Raw genomic sequence first — 18,226 nt, 5'->3', positions numbered from 1 at the left:
AGGCAGACTGCCCTGAAGGTTGGCTTACTGGATAACCCCCTCGGGCCCTGGTGGGTGCCCTGCTGCCCTGGGCTGCTTCCTATGTAGGAAGCAGGCACCTAGTGGCTGAAGTCAGTTCCAGTCCCTGCTCCCCACTCTGCTGGAGATGACAAGGTCCCTCTCGTGCCCCTGAGGGTCAGCAGAAGGCCTGCCCAGGTGGCCAGCTGGCAAGCCCAAGAAAGCTGCATCCAAGCCTCACTCCAATCCTCTCGCCCAGGCAGAGGCCCAGCTGCCTGAGAAGCAACTGAAAATAGAGTCTAAGTCTAAGCAGCTTAGTGGGGTTCTAAGAAGGGGGCCAGTGGGGTGGGGCTGGGGCCAGAGGGACCCCGGGGCTTCTCAACCTGGCCTTGGGAAGAATCAGATGGCTGCAAGAAAAAGAACAGTGCTCCTAAAAGTTCCACTTATCTTCTATTCCAGGGACTGGAGTCACTTAAAGGTGTCCCAGTGCCCTTGGTTAGATGGGAGCCCCACCCCCTCGGCTCCGGAGCTGCAGTGTAAAATGGCCTGGGTTTATTCTCTTTGCAAACACACGCACAGGGAGACCATCTAAACGGACAGCTCATCCTCTCCCTGCGCAGCACAGCCCCGGCTGTCCGTGTCTACAGGACCCAGAGCAGGCCGAAGAGACATTTCCCAGAGTCCCTCCACAAACATCTCCAGGGTAAACTCAGTCTGATTGCCTCTAGCCCAGAAGAGGTCCCACTGCCTTCCCAAATGCACAGCTGGCCTGCCCCAGACACTCTGGGGTCAGGCCCTGGGAAATTTGCTCTGAATTTGCACCTTTGGGGTAAGAAATAGTGAAAACGGTAGTTTTCGGAGTAGCCTGGCCAAAGCCAGCCACCGTTCCACCCAACCCCTCAGCCCTCGCTGCGCTGCCCCCACTCCCCGGGATATTCCTTTTCATCCCTCTTGGTTTAGCTAATCCCTGCTCAGGCTTGAAGTCTTAGGTCAGGGAAGCCTTTCTGCCCACTGGGCTGGATAAGCTCTTTTGATGTGTCTGGTGGGCACTCATTCACTCACGTGCGCATTCACAGGACAAAGACGTACTGCAGCCTAGAACCTGCCAGCCTGTGCTGGGCAGCGGGGGTCCAGGCAGACAGGGCACGGGGTGGGTGGGTAAGGGATGAGAGGCCGCTTAGGTCTGGTGCTTAGGTCTGGCGGAGGAGCCGCAGCTCCGGGGACTGGAAGTGCTGCACTTCCCAAGGTCTGCCCCTAGATAGCTAAGTGGCGGAGGCAGCACCCCCTCCTTTCTCCCCCCACCCATCTCCTCCTTAGGTCTCCCGGTCTCCGCCTGGATGGCTGCGCTCGGCTGAGACTTTGGGTCCATGGTACCGAAGCACCTCGCCGGAGGAGCTTGCCCCCCACCCGGCGCGGCGGCTCAGACAAAGGCAGTGCCAGGAACAAAGGCTGCGCCACCGCGGCCGCGCGCGGGCGTGCGGATTTGCTGCGCTCCACGCTTGTGCCCCCACGCGGCCTTTCGTCTGGCAAACATTCATTTAAAAAATCAAATGAAGGCAGAAATCCTCTTCCCCAAACATGTTTCGACCTCTGGGATGGGGGAGGGGCGACGAGCGCCCCCACGATCAGGAGCAGGGCTACGGAGGCGCAGGCAGGGCCGGCCCCTGGGCTGCGAGCGCACGGCGCTCCCTGCGGCTCGCGGGTCCCGCAGGGCTGGGGAGAGGCGCGGCCCTTAGGGTGAGCGGTGCCCTGCCGCAGTCGTGGCGGGCGCGAGGCGCGGTGCTGCCAGCCTGCCGGCGGCGAAGCACCCCTGCATTGCAGAGCGCGGGGGGCGGGGCGGGCATGACTGCGTGCGCGTGTGTGCCTGCGTGGGCGTGCGCGCGTGTGTGCACGCGCGCTGCCCGGCCGCCGCGCCCCAGTTTGCTTGGCGCCGCAGTCCCTCGCCCCCTCCCCTTTGCACCCCCTGTCCTCCCCCTCACCGCCGCAGCACGCGCGTCCACACCTCCCAGCAGCTCCCAGGGCGAAATCTGCCCAGTAACCGTGGGGTGGGAGGGGAGAGAGGAGCTGAGAGGAAGGCTTCTGCCAGCCTGGTCCCCGCAGCATCTTCCCCCACACAAAGTTCACTGCTAAGCCACAGGCTGGCCAGGGGCCCGTAGACCCCCTACCCTCGGGGCTGTCCCAGCTGTCCCCTTGGCACGAGGCAGATTATGCCCTGGCACTGCGGCTGCACTTCTGGCTCCTCCCTCCCCCTACGGTTATTATTTATCAGGCTGGTGAAATCCTGGAAAACTTTTCCTTTGGTGGATAAGGCGCTTGTATTCCTTTAGGGAAGGGGTCTCACGCTTCCTCTGCTCTGGCCAACTTCCCCTCCCATTACTTGAAAGGATACCTGCCCAAGACAAAAGGGAGAGGGATTCATCAGGTCTTGCAGGGGCTCTGGTCTGTTCTCTGTAGCGGTGTGGGCCTCTCCAGTCTTTCCCCCAACCTGTCATCTCTCCTGTGTATTTGGCCAGGGGCTGGAGGATGCTTATTTCCACTGGAGGCCTCTGGAGGTCAGAGCGCCAAGTCCTCTCAGGAGGGGGCTGCTGGGGAGCAGGTGCCAGGCACGGTAGCAGTTCATCGCCTAAGGGAGCTGGTAGGCTGAGGACTCTGCCATGTGTTTGTAATGAAGGAGAGGGGTTTCCCTTCCCCGTGGTCTCTGTCACAGCACCCTCCCCTGCCAGTAAGCTCCCGGTACAGCTTACTCTCTGGGCTTCCACGGCGGGGGGGGGGGGGGGGGGGGGGGACACGGGACTGCCTGACTGAGGCTTGGCTTTCGGAAGGACTCCATCTCCCAGGCAGGTCCTACATTGGTCCCAATATCCTCCAGTCCATCCTGGTGAGGTGACCTGGTCACTTGGGGAGAGCCAGGATTCTGCAGAATATCCTGCTCCATTTCCCGTTTGTTCTGCAAAACTGAAACCGGATTTCCTGAACGGGAGCCCCTGGTCACCCTGCCCTTCTCTGTTACAATCCTGCAGGTCATCGTCACTGCTCCGGCTGGCTCCAGTCTTGCCCAGGGTGGCTGCCAAGGCCAGCCCGGTGCTCCCACGCAGCTCCTGCCAGGGTGCAGATGCCTGCTGACCCAAAGCCACCTCTGGGAACAGCTCGGAGGGTTTGGTGGCCAGGGTAGCCACCAAGCACCCTATTGCTGCTGGAGCCGGGCGGGGATGAGGCTGAGATTTGCACATGGCTCAGGAAAGTGGCCCAGGGCACGTGCCCAAGCCCAGAAGATCCTCCAGCAGCCAGCAGCAAGGGGGAAGTCAGAGTTGACAAGGCAAAGGGCTGCTGGGAGCAGCAAAGAGGTGCTTAAGGAAGTGATCCCTGCAGAGGGCCCAGGGGCGGCTTAGGCAAGGCCCACACCTCAGGCTGATGAGGTCTCTGGCGAGTACCCCAAGGACTGGTGCTTCTGCAGGCTGCCCTGATACTGACGTGTGTGCTGCCATCCCTCCCACTCTGTCTGGGGGCTGAGAGTGGACGACCAGCTCAGCAACCCAGACCAGCTCCAGGGTTTCTGCTAGGCATGCCCAGAGCTGGGAAGGGCAACCTCTGACCTAAGCACCCCCCACCTGTCTTTGGCAGCTTTTCTCTACAGAGCCTCTGGTGCCAGTGCTCACTCATGTTCAAGGCCAATGGCTCTCCGAGAGCCGTCCTGGGACAGCAGATCCTGTCTCCTCCATCTGAGCCTACTGGGGCTCCCTGGCCCTCCACCCTCAGCCATGATGATGATCCCGGACTTGTTTCAGATGCTCCATGGGGCCAGGCTAAGGCAGACACAGTCTAGAAGCTGGGGGTGACAGGTGTTGGGGGCTTCCGTAAGGTTTGGTTTGTTATCCCTAAGAGGTGAAAGCACTTAGTACACAGCCCAGCCCCCACCCCCAGACCCCCATCCAGGCCCTGGAACATGAAAGGAGTCGAGTCTGAGCCACCTCCCCTCGGCTGCCCACATTGGCTTCATCTCTAAGAGGCTCAGCACTTGGTGATGGCCTCCGGGGGCTTGCTCTTTGACGGCACCTTAGAAGTTGGCTTGGGGGGCAGTAGAGGGTGTTCAGACCCTGCTTCTCAGGAGCTAGCCAGAGAGGGACCTCTTAGCAACTCGGGGGTTTGTCTGGCCACTCAGATCCCCCGGCAGGAGTAACACCCACAGGCCCAAATGCACATACTTCATTCTGTGCTGGTGAGAGACCCAGATTGAGGCAGTGACCCGGTCGGTCCTTCCGTGGTGGAGACTTTTGCCCTGAGTGGACATTAGGGAACCTGAATGCTTCCTTCTTTCCCACACCCTGTGCACAGGGTCCCCAAGTGTCCCTTTTCCTCAGCACCTGGCAAGGTGACCCGAGCGCTGTTCTTACCGTCCAATGACAGCCAGTCGTGCTGGGAGGAAGGGAGTGTGGGCAGGGCCCGAGCTTTGTACTCAAACACCACTGAGTTGGAGATGATCTGGTTGTTGAAGGCAACTTGTAGGGTCACAAGACCAGTGTCATGGGCTGAAAGCAAAGGAAAGAGAGGTCAGGGCAAGGGGCGGGGCTGGGCACCCTTCAACTTGGAACCACTCAGGAACCTGGAGTGGCCCCTCCCCGCCCCCTTCACTGGGGGTCCCAGCCTCTGCCTGCTCATTCCTCGAGGCCCAGATGTAGTGCTTCTTCTTCCTGGAAACTTCTCTGGACCCCAGACTCAGCCAGGCGCCCTGTGATCACTCCCACATCCGTATTGTACTTGCTTGTTTCTCCTCGGCTCCCTGGTGAGGGCAGGTACTGGGAAGTCAGCATGGATTTGCTGAATGAATGGTCCCCAGCCCTGCCCATGGCTGCCTGACTTCTCCCTCATCCCACCCATCCTAGATGAGGTCCAGGTACAGCATTTGCTTTGGAGTCTTTGTGCTTATTTCTCTCTTTCACCTTATCCTACAAGCTTGTCGTGATGCGCTCGGCATGGCCTTCCATGTATTTTCGGAAGTTCCCCTGCCTTCCTGATGAGGGCAGGAGCCTCAGCTGCACCTGTTACTCTGGGCCCATGGGGGCCGAGCTGGGTGTGCTGATGTGAAGCCTGCAGCTCCCTCCAATGCCTAGACGGTGGGCTTTGGCAAGGCAGGCCCCTGTGGGTCTCATTAACTGTTCTGTCTCCAGCACAGGGCCCAATGAAGACTGTATTGCTTGAATAAACAACTGGGACATTCTGACTGTCGGCAAGAAGAGAGCCCATACGTGGCAGAAACCTGCTTCATTCCTGGGGTTCGGGGATGCATGGCTCCTGTTGAAATCTTGGGGCCCGTGGCCCACAGAGACAGCCCTGAGGGCCAGTATGGGCATACAGGCTGCTCACCCCACCAGGCCTTGTCCTCTGGTAGACGTCAGGGATATGTGCTCTCTGCCCTGCTTTTCTGGAACACCAGATACTAGTGCCCAGGGCCTCCCCAGGACAGATTTCCAGGGAGGACGCACACGGGCATCATGTTACTGTTTGGGCTCTTGGTTTGCAGCTTACAGACTTGAGAAAACTGTCCAAGTCAGCTGCTCCCCAGGGCAGAGTAGAGCTCCGGCTTCCCTCTGAGGCAGACCTTATTTCCCATGGGAAAACCAGCTCATTGACCCGAGGCCTCTGTTCATCCAAGGTGGGTGTATGACGCCACTGTCCCCAGAGCAGATCTTTAGGACATCACTGCCCCGGGCTGACCAGTGGGTTTTCCCTCTCCGCTTTGCATCCTGGTGTGGTCTCTTAGCTCCAGACCATGAGCTGAACCCGCTGGCTCCACGGTAGGTGGGTGTCCCATAGGACCTCCTCGGTGCCTCTCTGGGCAGAGGTTCCCAGCCAAGTCCAGAACCTCCGGAGGCCCTGACAGCATCCCCAGGCAGACTTCCAAGTCCCTAGTCACTCATCCGCCCTGGAGATTTGCCTGGTTTACCAACAGGAAGAAAGGGCAGCCAGCACACACCCCATCTGAACCCGCTCAGCTCTGCGCCTGTTAGCAGGCCTCCTGGCCTCGGCTGGCGGCTGGGGAGCCCAAGGCTTCTCTGTGACAGGTGTTCTGACTCGGAGAGGGGGGTGGTCCCTCAACTGCTATTCTTCACACCTCCCGGCATCCCCCAGCACTGTACAACCTGTGATGCTGGAATGTGGCTGATCAAAAGCATCCCATCTTTCCACAGAGAGACAGAACAGAGAGGAGAAGACCTATCAGAGTTTCCGGGTCCCAGACCAGCACCTTGGTGCAGGCAGGCCATCGCCTGGGGCACATCCTCGGCTCTCTCCCCCTCCCCTCATTCAGTCCATCAGCGAGTCCTGGCCCCTTCACTGTCTCTGTCTCCCCTGCCACCACTCTGGTCCAAGCTGTCAGCCTTTCTCACCTAGAGTCCTGCTGTGGGCAACCTCAGCCCACTCGAGACCTACCTGTTCCTGCCGGGATGGTGTCAGGGGGCCACATCCCAAGGCCCCCACCTGAAACTGGTGGGAATATGTTGCCCAGGGAGCTCCCCTCCTGAAGTTGGGATATCACCCCTCTGCCTGCTTCCTACGGTTTCTCTGTTTCTGTTCTTCCTCCCGGCAATCTGTTCTCCCACACACCCAGACTCATCTTTTAAAGACATAATTTAGATCGCATCACTTCCCTACTTAAAACTAATGGCTTCCCATTGCAAGTGAAACCAAATCAAACTCCTTCCCGTGACTCAGAAGGAGGGACATGGGTTGGTCCCCGCCATCTTCTCCAGCCTTGCTGTGTTCAGCTCCCCCCACCTGTTCCGCTCTCCCTCCAACTTGCTTGGAGATTTCTTGGTGTCCTTTTATCTTTCTGTCTCTTGCAGTAAAATGTGAGAGCTGGGTACAGATCTGTCCTGATCACCTCTTCATGCCCAGTGCCAAGGTCAGTGACAGGCGTGGTACAACCACTCGTCCCTTTGTTGAGTGAATTGCTTCAAAATGCAGTGCACTTGCCTGCGTCATGTTGAATTTCACCCCTTGCCTTTGGTGACCTCCCAGGAATCCAGAGGGGGGCTGTCCTGCCAGCCAAGTCTTCTGGTTGGTGGCTTCTCCTGTCTCCTCCTGAGCCCAGGGGGGCCTTTCCCGAAGTCCCAGGTCTTCCGTCACCACCCCTTCTCCCTGAGCTCGGTGCCCTGACTTGATTGTCTCTCTCCCGTGTTTGGAGCACTCCTGAGATCTCAGAGGATGCAGACTCGTTCCTGCATGTGGTCTGTGGCCAGTGACGGTGGGGGACCATGTTCCCGGTCAGGGTCTGGTCTCCTCATCAGGGTGCCAGGCTAGTGAGTGGTGGCCACGTGTGCTCCCTGTGTCCCCTCCCCCCGTGTCACTCCCAGCTCCTAAGGCAGCTCGGTATGTGCTCCCAGGCCTCTGAGCCCTTCCTTTCGGCAAGGCCAGTTTGGTTCTGGCTTCGAGCGTTCCTTCTTCAAGATCAGCTCATTCCCCGAGCTCTTGGAAGGCTGTATCCTGAGCAGCCAGAATCGTCCCCCAGGACAGTGGCTTGTTTGCCTGACTGATTCCTCCCTGGGCTGATTGCTCCTTGGGGTCAGCATTGGGCTGTGGGGCTGGGTCTTAAGTTCTGCTCCATTCTAGATGCCTACCAACGCCTGGTAAACAGTTTGATGAATGAAGGAATGCATGCATACACCCAGCACTGTCTTACAGTGACGTGCTTTTGTTTGGGCCTTAAAGCAGATATGTCCAAAGGGGACCCCCTCTTTGCGGTTAGTTGCAGAACAAAATGGCGCTCTGGCAGCGGGGCCTTGGCTCTCAGTCTTTGCCTGCGCCTGTGCCTTCCCATCCCTGGGTCCAGGATGTGCTATGTTACAGGGGCCTGAGCTGCTGGGAGACCCGCTGGCCTAGGCACACTCTGCTGCCAGTTCTCGGGACCCAGGAATGCTCTGGGACCAGGACAGCGGCCTGCCGAGAGACCTAACGGCACGGATCCCCTCTCTTCCTTGAAACGGAAAGCACTAAGGCCTCGCGCATGGACACCTTCACGAACTGAGCCTGTGAACCAAGTGCTTCATGGACCGCCCTTCCTCTCTGCTCTCGCCCATCTGACAGCTGGTTTTTAAGATGTTGAAATGGAGGCCCAGAGAGGTCGAGTACGGAGCTAAGGTCACCAGATGGTAACTGGCTGATCTGGGATGTGCCGTGATGTGACTGATTCAGCACCCAGGACGCGCCAGGCCCTGGCCCAGGACATCGTCCAGAGGGCATGCAAAGGCCAGTCTTTTTTGTGGAGGGTCAGATAACCTAGGACAGGCAAGGTCTGGGTCCTCAGCCAGGCAAAGGCCAGGTACAGGAAATGGCTTCTATTTATAGGCCAGGCGAGTCCTGTTCCAGCAGCAGGTGGCGAGTGGACAGTGTAATAACATGCTGCCCTCTCCCCCTACCCCCCTGGAGTAGAGGTGGTGGGGAGTGGTGGGCATCTGAAGGGCTGTGCTCCAGACCAAGTGGGGCTCCCGGGAGCAAAGGGGGCTAAGTGGGTCCTCTGGAGCCAGCCAGGCAGAGGTGGGGGCAGGGCCAGTAGAAGGAGGCCACCATGGGCACCATCCCTGGCTCCCTGAGATGTTTGTGGTGAAGGAGGTGCTGAGTGCACGTGGGGGCTGAACCCGTGAACCCAGTTCTGGAGCATTCTGCTCTGGGGGACTGCACAGGGAAAGGAGAGAGAGAAAAGGAAGAATGTTCCATGTGAATCCAGGAGCCCCAGGCTGGGGGGAGGGTGTGGGGTGAGGCAGATAGCTGGGGTGGCCCAAGGCCCCTGTCCCCACTTGTCTTCCCCAACCCTCGGCCTCCACAGGGAGCACTCTCTCTTTTTGTGGACCCTGGCTTCAGATAACATGGGATAGGCACTCTCTCCATTTACTGCCTGGGCGAGCTGGACAGGCCATCCCTGGAGCTAATGTCAGCCAAAGGATCTTCCCAGCACCAGCATGGGGATCAGAAAACAAGAACCCTACAGACAGGTTCCTTCACAGATACTGATCTTCTTGTGATGTGCCCTGGGGATGCCTGGTGACCAGGGAAGACACAGATCCTGCCCACGTGGAGCTGGCAGGCCGGGGGCGGGGGAGGTGGTAATGGCCCAGAGGTCAAGGACTTGAGCAGACAGGGACGGCAAGCTAAGCAGATGTCGGTGAGCAAGGGAGGGTGAAGATCAGAGCCACAGGGACAACAGGGGTGTCTTGCCCCTGAAACCGGAAGCAAGTTATGTGCACGTGCCTTTTTCTGGGTGCAGGGTAGATGGTTTCACATTCTCAAGGGAGTTTGTGCAGATTATTCTTAGTTTGACGCCCTCACCACCCCCCCACCCTTCCGCTGCCTTCACTCCGTCCCTCTCTGAGCTGCTCAGTGCCCCAGGGCACTGACCCTGTTGGGCCATGCGGCCTGGGCTCGCTCTCTCTCTTGTGGCTTCTGGTGGTCTGGAACTGTGGGAGGCACGGGCCAGAGGAGAGAGGGCTGCCTGGTCGCTCTGACCCCAGATGCGGCTCCTCTCGGGCCCCTCCCCCGCCTGGCTCTCTGCACCAGCTCCAGGAGCCTTTCAGGTTGAGGGTGGTTCTAGCTTCCCGCCGTGCCCAGTCCCGCGTGCGGCAGCCTGGCTCACTGGCTGTCCAAATAGTCCCTCATCGTGTTCGCTTCAAAATCCCAGCTGAGCAGGCCTTGTAGCCCTGTCTGACGTGAGCTCCATGAGCCTGAACTAATGACGTTATACTAGTTGGTCTGGGACCCCCCATCCCAGCAGAGCATACCGAGGCTCAGAGTGACGACACCACTTGTCCCAGGTGGCTCCCAGGCTGACCCTCCATGCAGCGCTCCTGGGGCCCCCACACCTGGGCGGGGGCCGGTCTTCTCACCTGGGCAGTAGCAGCGCAGAACCCCCGGCTGAATCAAGGACGCAGGCACTGAGATCTGGTCGAACAGGCAGCTGTAGTTATTGCTGGCTTCTTGCCATGGGCCTGTGATGAGAACTTTCACTCCTCCCTGGAGGGACAGAGAGGAGCAGAGAGGGACGTCAGCCACAGAGGGAGGGACGCGGGCCTTCCAGGCTGCCCCTGCCCCACGGGCTTGGTGAACGTGCGCGCTCCTGGACTCCAATATGCCCTGACTTTCGAGAACCGCTGTTTTCAGGATGGCGGCAGGAAGACGAAGCCTCTCGGGACACCCCGCACGTTCCTTGCCTTCCTCAGCTGGCATCCAGCACGGTGACCAGCGGTTCTGACCCCTGACCCTCTCCTATGTCACTTTCAGTTCTAGGCAGAAGGCAGCACAGAGTTGTTCAAACCTTTTCAGCGCACGATGAGCCTGAGAACCTGCCGGGCAGGAGCCCTGGAAGGAAGGAGAGGGGAGGGAGGGAGTTTTTCTGTCACTTACTTGTGGACAGGTTTCGGGAACTCTGAGTTTGAAAACAGGCCTGAGCATGTTAGTGTCACCCCAGGGATGGGGAGTTCTGGTGGGGAAATGGGGAGAGCTGCAGGATCCCCAGGGTATATAGTAGGGATAGTGGAAGAGGGGGCATGGATGGTGAAGGCTGCAGAAACAAAGATGGGGGAGGAGGACTCAGAGTTGGAGGGGCTCAGGGATTGCCCTGATCGGGACGGGGGCTTAGAGCTGGGGGCTGTGGATGGTGGCCTCTCTGGCTGTCTTTGGATGGGCCACCCCAGGCTCCAGCCACCTTTCCCAGCAGGGGGCCCGGAGCTGCATAGGACAGGGTGGAGAGCGCCACCTAGTGTTCAGGCTGCAGAAAACTGAGCAGCATACCTACTTGAAACTGGAGGGGGGGGTGTCAGGGGGGTCAGGGGTGCAGGCCCCTCCTATCCCCACCTCTCCAGGCCAGAGAGGCCAGACCCCAGCTTTCTCACTCCTGGCCCCTGCCAGAGACATTCTCCTGCCCAGTCACCAGTTCTTGCGTGGACCCTCCTTGGCACTGGCCCACCCCTACATGGAGGGACCCCCAGCCTCAACACAAGGCTAACCCTCCGGGCTGCCCACAATGCTCCTGGAACCCAGATCTGGACCAGGGCTGGCCTTGGGCATCAATAGCAGGAGGGGGTGTTTCCAGGGATGAAGCGAGGGGTGATCTCCCACAGCCCAGCACAGGAGGGGCTCTCCCAGATGGGCAGGCATTCCACCTGTGCTCTTGGCTGGGAAGGGATGGGATGGTTTTGGAGAAGTCACTTTACTGCTAGGCAAGCAAAGGTGGGGGACAGTGGAGATAGCTCAGGCCCAGAGGCCAAAAGCAGGAGGCCTGCTTCTGTCCCTTAGTAGCTGTGTGTCCTCAGCCAAGTGGCCCAACCTCTCTGGTGGCCCTACTGGCCTTAACATTCCTTGGTACTGATATATGGCTCCATAGTGAGATTTGGGGCAGTGGCAGGACTGGGGCCACCTTTCCTGGGCCCATGGGCTCGGGGCTGGATGTTGGCTGGGAGGTGTGACACCTGACACAGGTAGAACCACAGGCCAGCTCAGGGCACGACCCTCCCTGGATCCAAGGAAGTGGAGGAGCAGTGGCTTCAAAAAGCCACAGACAGTAACCATGTGAGAAAAAAGGAAACAAACAATAACCCCAATCAAGAGCTGCTGGCAAGAAGCTAGGGCCGCTGTGAGGAACAAAGAACTGTAGAAATGACTGGAGAACATCAGGACCTTCTCCATGGAAACCGCTGTAGGATGGGCTCAGCATCCATCAGTTCAGGGGATGGTTCCCATGGCAACGCTGGCCTGGCTGCACTCAATCCACCGGTGACGCAGGCACCTGACGGCTCTAACTGCAGCTTCCTCTGCCTGGTGCAGCAAACTGTCAGTGGAGGCAGATGACGCAGAGGGTTTGGGGGAGGGAAGGGGGTGACAAATGCTATCTGAGGTCTGTGCCCTGGGAGTCCTGAGATAAAGGACCGAGATTTCTGATGCACCCAGGGCAGATCCTGGGGCACATGCGGGCATGCGTGCGTGTGTATGTGCTGGCGGCCAGCTGCAGCTGCAGGGGAAGGGGGGAGAGAGCATCTGGGAGGTGGGAGGGAGGGACACTCCCGGAAGAGACAGCAAGGTGGCCTGGACTTAGCTTTCCCGCTAAACTGGCCCAGCTCAGCTCAAGCTCATATGTACAGCCTAACAAGTGTCCCTGGGCCTAGGTGTCCCACTAGGTGTGGGGCTGAGTGTCTGGTTTGGCAGAGCATGGGCAGAACTGAGCTCTTGGCACTGTTGGCAATGAGGGTGAGGGGCAAATGTGCCAGCCAGGAGGCTGTGAGGGGGAGAGAAGGGTCAGGAGAGAGGTAGGGGAGCCCAGGAGGGGGTGGCCCTTGCTGCTGGCCTGGAGACGGTGGCCGGGGAGGGGGAGGATGGTGAGGAGGAAGTGGCCGGTCAGAGCCCCTGCGGCCTCTGCAGAGGCCTCACTGTGTGGCCACTGGGCTCCAAAGGGACCAGCTGGGTGGCATCTGTGCATTTTCCAAATCAAATTGAATTTGAGTGCTTTTGTTTCCTGGAAGCGTCAAGGGCTTCTGGAAAACCAGGGCTGGACACTGCCTCTCCGAGGTGCCCAGACCCACATTCTCTCCTGCTCCCGTGCTGCCCTCGCGTGGCAGACTGCTGAACTGACTTTCCCTGAGGTACAGTTTGGGGACCTGCCGGTACTGGGGTACAGATCAGGAGACCAGGTCTGCTAATAGCCCCTCGCTGGCGCCCCCAGGCCCAGGGAAGCCATGGTGGGGCCTGGACCCCTGCTGGGGGGCCAGTGTGCACAGGCTGAGGCTAGGGAAAGAGGGCTCCTGTCCCCCGCCTCCAGTTCCTGTAGGACTCAGGCTCCAGGGTGCCTCCAAGGGTCCTGAGGGCCAAACCTCCCAGGCCCAGGACCTGCAGGGCCTCGAGGCCACGCCTCTCAGCCATTTACGGAGAAGGAAACAGGTCCAGGGAGCCAGGTCTCCCAGTTGACCTCTTGTTACATCCCCCTCCCTGTTCCTTTGAGTTGCTTTCTTAGGCCCTGGGGCGTGGTGGTGGGGGGCAGGCTGCTGGGCTGAGCTGACTTTTACCTGGGGTGGGCGGTGAAATGTGGTGGGTGCTATGAGGATGCCACTGAACTGAGTACCGCTGACAGGGTCAACCCGAGCCACACCAAGAGTAGGCCCGGTCAGAATCTTCCGGAGTCTTGGGGGAGGAGCCCATGGAGGTGGATAGAAGAGGTGGGTGCTGCCCGAGTACTTGGTCCCTAACAGCCAGCCAGCAAGATACTAGCTATCATTACCCGTTTCAGAGACAAGAAAGGCGGCTGCCTTGCCCCAGGCCACCAGCTAGTAAACTTGGGGCACACACTGTCTGACCCCAGCCCCACGCTTCTCAGCACGTGGGGTAGTGGCCCCTGGACACCCACTAAACACACCGCACACGGACATAGTACGGGGCAGAACCAGGCCCCCGCCGTCTTTCCTGGACCCCTTTGCATGAAGCCTGGGCCGGTGGCTGAGTTGATGTGACACCTTCCTGAGAGCTGGGGACATTTGTGCCTGATTTTATCTGTGCTTTGCCATAAAAGAAGGAGGAGAAGAAGTAATGAGCCTTCCAGTCAGAGCTGTAATCACGAGGCCCACAGTCTAGGTGACTTCCCCAAGGTTGTAAGTGGTCAACCAGTGAGCAGGACGGACAGGAAACTGCTTCGTGGGGCCTCTGTGCCACAGCCATGGCAGCAGGACAGGAAAGGACCCCAGTGGGTCTCGAGCTGTGACAGCCACAGGACAACAAACAATATTCACTGATTACTTACTGCGGGCGAATATTTTACCAAACAGTCCCAGCACTACACCTTACCCCGAGTAAGTGACAGGAGTCACCCCCATTTTATAGGTGAGGAAACTGAGTCATGGAGAGGTGACATCATGGCAGAGCCCGACTGACACCCGGGAATCTCCCCTAAGATGCACTCCACCCGTGGGTCACAATGTCCCCTTCACCCGGGCCCTAGGGAGCCTTTGAAGCAGAGACTGGCTCCGCGAAGCAGTTCACTTCTCGGGGTACCCTGTTGGTCTGGTCCCGACTCGGGCCTCACCCCAGGGAGCCCCTCCATCACCCAGGTCTGTCATGTGCTCAGGCTTTGGCCCGCATCCCTGCACTGCCCACACCTGAAGACCTTTTGTGGAATCTGTTTTCCTGTTTCAAGCAACCTCGGGAGATTCCCGGTCTTGCAGGAGCACCCTTCTCTTGGTACACTGGACAGGGGCCCCTAATCCTAGTTTCCAAGGGACGTGGCAGTGGAACCAAGGGAGCTGGGGGCAGCCACCTCCCTGGGAGAAAGGGCCGATGTGGGCCCCGTGGTGATTGTGTTCTCCCCAAGCACTGGGCAGGTGGGCTGGGCGGGGTCAGGGAGCGTGTGCCCCAGTGGGCAGCAGGGCATTAGGGAAAGCTCAGGCCACTCTGTCCCCTTCCTATGCCCTTCTACCTCCGAGAAAAAGCCAAGGTTTCTTCTTTAAACCTCGCGCCACCGGGGCAAGACCTGGGTTTTCCGGCAGCCCTGGGCTTGGGAGCAACCGGAGGTGGGGGCAGGGAGGTCCCGGGTGGGACATCCTGGGTCACGTAACATGCCTTTGAGTTTGCAGAGGCTGGGTTTACCGGAGAAATTTTCATGGATGACTCTCCAGAAGCTGTGCCCTTCCTCTCAAAGTGGATGGGAATTTGTTTATGTTTTGTTTAGTGAAGCAAATCAGGAGTAATGGATATGGATGGCCTATGGTGGTGATTTTTGAATTTTGTTTTGTTTTGTTTTTAGCAGCCCTAGGACATTTTTTCAAAGAAAAGAAAAAAAAAAAAGCAAGCAAGCAAGCAGAGCAAACCTAGGTGGAATGTTAATACAGAATAAGCCAGGGAACGGCGGACTATTCTTCTGGTGGGAGTGGGGAGGGCCACCGGCCCCCAGGAGACCCTTGACCTTCAAGCTACTTGCTTCAGTGAAGTCCGGGAACCACTGCTCGAGAAAGGCCACGGGGACGGAGGAAGGGGACAACTTTGTAGGGTCCAGAGCTTCATCCAAAGGGCAGCCCCATGCAAATGAGCTTCCCTGGGCTGCGGGAGGACGGCGGGTGGGGGAGGCCAGCGCAGCAGCAGCTTACCTCTGGGTAAGACCACTCTGGGGAGTAGTCGGTCACCATGAACACCCGTCCGCTCTGCTGCAGCATGCCCAGGGTGCCCTGCGCCGGGGTGGCCGAGACCACCTCCGCTACGTGCATGTAGGCCATGGTGCCGGCCCCGCCCTCGGCGCTGCTCAGCTGCAGGCTCCCCTGCTGGGGGCTGCAGCAGGGGATGCACATCTCCGCCTGGGCGAAGGGGGCGCGGGCCCCATCTTCCGACTGGGAGAGCGCCGCGCCGTCCCCCGACACCAGCTGGTGCCCGTAGATGGTGCCGCTGCCCCCCTCCACGGAGATGAAGTCATTGATCAGGTCGGAGAATTGGTTGCTGAAGGAGATGTCGAAGTGGTCCAGGCTGAGCTCCATGTTGGAGGCGTTGCCGAGGCCAGGCTGGGCCACGGGGTAGAGTCCCTGCACCACGTTGCCCGGGAGGATGGGGACCCCGCCGGCGCTGCGGATCACCCCCGGGGTCTCGGGCTGCAGGTAGTGCTCGGAGCTACAGGCCTGCAGCTCCCCAGACTTGATCAGGCCCTCTCCTCCTTCGGCCACCTGCGAGGTCTCCATGGTGACCTCCCCTTCTGCAGCCATGGCCTGGAAATTGGCCTGGAACTGCATGAGGTGGAGGGAGGAAGTGGACTCTATCCTCGTCTCCACGTGGCCGCTGCAGGAGCTGGTTTGGGATGAGGCCTCTGTTTTCACTGTGGGCATCACGAAGGTGCCCCTGGAGTCGCTTAGGCTGCTGTGCGCGTTCTGCTCGATGGGGAGGGGCTTGCTGGCGTCCTGCAGGAAGAAGCTTGGGGAAGGGGTCTGGTGGACGTGGGGGCTGCGGCCCGTCTGGCTGAAGCTGGACGTGTAGTCCTTGCTGGAGTCTATTGCGCTGAAGTCCATCTGCTCCAGGGTGGTGCTGGGACTCAGGCCGCCGCCCGACGGCAGGAGGCTGGAGCCGGCGGTTAGGGTGAGGGAGCTGGAGGCTGCGGCTGCCGCCGAGGACGAGTAGGCTTCTTTGGCCATCTGCTGCTCGAAAGAGGTGTCCTCGGTCTTAATCTCCTTGGTGAGGACGGTGGTGAAGCTGAAGCCGCTCTCCACTGGCGGCGAGTGCCGCACGTTGGCGCTGACCGTCTCCGCCTTCAGGCCGCCGCCCCCGTACGTCTGGCCCTGCTTTGGGTTATTGAGGAAACAGTCAGGGTCAAAGTTCATGGTGGTTTCTGGAATCTTCCGGCCACCATCGAGGGTGGTGGAGAGGACCAGCTCTTCGGACACGTTGGTGGGCAGCATCGACAGGCTCTCCGAGCTGCCCGTGGTGGGGAAGGCGAACTTGTGGCCGTCGGAGCTCACGGCCAGGACGAGGCCCTGAGAGGCGTCGGGTGAGAGGAGGTGGTGGTTGGGGCCGGTGGTGGGGGACATGGTGTACACGGCCTCGTTGGTGACCTCAGACATAAACACCGTGGCACTCTGGGACAAGCTCCCCATCACGGAGGCCACGGCCATGCTGGACACGCCGGTGACCACGGGGCTGTCCACCATGTCCGGGTCGCTGTTAAGCCCGCTGCTGATGGACACGGGGGAGCTCTGGGTGGTGTCGGGCACCTCCACCTGGTTGGTGGAGGAGACCTCCGCGCTGTTCTGGTGCAGGAGCACGGGCTTGGCCACCTTGCCGTTCCTCTTCTCGCGGCTCGAGCCCTTGCTGTGGCTGTGCTCGTGCTTGCCCTCGGACACGTCATTGTGCTGCACCTCTGAGTGACTCCCGTACCCCCCTGTCCGCGGCTCGACCTTCGGCGAGATGATACGGTGTTTGGCACTGTTGCACTTGTGGTGCACGCTGCTGCCCGCGCCTGTGGAGATCAGAGGCACACCACGCACACGCGCGTGCACACACGCACACGTCCACGCACACACACGCGCGCGCGTACAAAGAGAGAGTCAGAGCTGCGGTTGCGGTGGATCCTGTCCGAGCAGCTGGGGCCTGGCTGAGCCCAGCCTGGGAGCCCAGGCAGCCCGCTGACCCCTGGGGCTGGCGTGTAACCCACACTTGGGACCTCGGGCCTCCCGACCCCAGTCCCTGGGGCTCTCATGTGCTCTGTGGAACCATCGTCCTGACCAGGGGGCTCTTTCCTCTATGTCCTTTCACTACTACTAACAACACTGCTAATAGTGTCTCAGGACATAGCTGGTTGGGAAGGAGAGGGTGGAGGGTCCGTCATCCTCCAGGAAAGTACTTTCCACCTTCACAGACAGACCCCTTTTACTGAAACAGCTCCTGCTGGCTGTAGGGGCTCGGCCCAGAGTGGTGGCTGTGTCTCTCTCCCCTGCCCCAAACTTCCATGGCCGTGCAGGCTGCACAGAGGTGTTTTTGGCGGTGGGGGGTTGGAGGGCAATATTCTCTCTCTGGATTAGCTCTCAGGCCCCAGGACCAAAGAGGGTTCCAGACTTTGCTCCAGAGGCAGAAAGATATCTGCCCCTCTTCCCCATGTGGCCAGCCCGGGCCTGTCCTCAACAATTTGTGGGTCAAAATCCCTGTAAGACCCAAGCAAAGAAAGAGGCCTAACCTCCCAGCTCAATGGCAGAGAGGGAGAAAGCCCTAGGCCAAGGGCTTCTGAACTCTGGCCAGTCTCCCCGGGGCTCTGCACACGAGCCCCCCTCCCCCAGGTCGGCTCTCCCCTTTTCTCTTCCCTCTGCCATTATTTTCATTCCATCTGGTGAGGGTCACTTCACTTTTGATAACAGGGTGAGTTCTCCCCTGAGCCTTTACGGCCTCGCCACCATGATTCCTGAATGCATGAAGACGTCGTGGAGAAGCGACATGACCCTCTAATGGAAATACCTAATTAAGGCAGAGAAGGAGGTGGAGGAGGCACATTTCGAAGAGCAAATACCATTATCAGAAAAACAGACACATTAGGACAGAGAGTGTGGGACACTTTATATTCTTGGAGGAGACAGAGGTTAAAGAAAGAGGTTTAGCTTGAGTGGTCCCATTGACTCGGGGCTGCCCTCCCGGAAAAGACCGTGTCAGCCCTGTGCCCGGGCACCTGGGCTTCCTGCTGATGATACCCAGGATGGCGCCTGGAGGGTGCCTGCTGTGCGTAGACGAGGCCTGGAGCCCCAGC

The 18,226-nt window shown here is 59.5% G+C and overlaps 1 protein-coding gene across 1 annotated transcript in view; it reads right to left on the bottom strand.

Annotated features, from left to right (window-relative positions):
- The window catches only part of LOC113270558 (calmodulin-binding transcription activator 1), a 553,286-nt gene that overhangs the window by 70,427 nt on the left and 464,633 nt on the right, over positions 1–18,226 (bottom strand). Inside the window, exons 6-8 of the mRNA XM_044391442.3 lie at positions 15,105–16,951; positions 9,870–9,996; positions 4,389–4,523 (exon numbers count right to left, since the gene is read on the bottom strand). Coding sequence (XP_044247377.2) covers positions 4,389–4,523; positions 9,870–9,996; positions 15,105–16,951 — 2,109 coding nt within the window. The remainder of the gene's footprint in view (positions 1–4,388; positions 4,524–9,869; positions 9,997–15,104; positions 16,952–18,226) is intronic.

The sequence above is a fragment of the Ursus arctos genome, unplaced genomic scaffold (genome assembly GCF_023065955.2).
Source record: "Ursus arctos isolate Adak ecotype North America unplaced genomic scaffold, UrsArc2.0 scaffold_32, whole genome shotgun sequence".
Classification (NCBI taxonomy): domain Eukaryota; kingdom Metazoa; phylum Chordata; class Mammalia; order Carnivora; family Ursidae; genus Ursus; species Ursus arctos.
The sequence above is the reverse complement of the archived record's forward strand: the minus strand, read 5'-3'. Positions and strand labels throughout refer to the sequence as shown.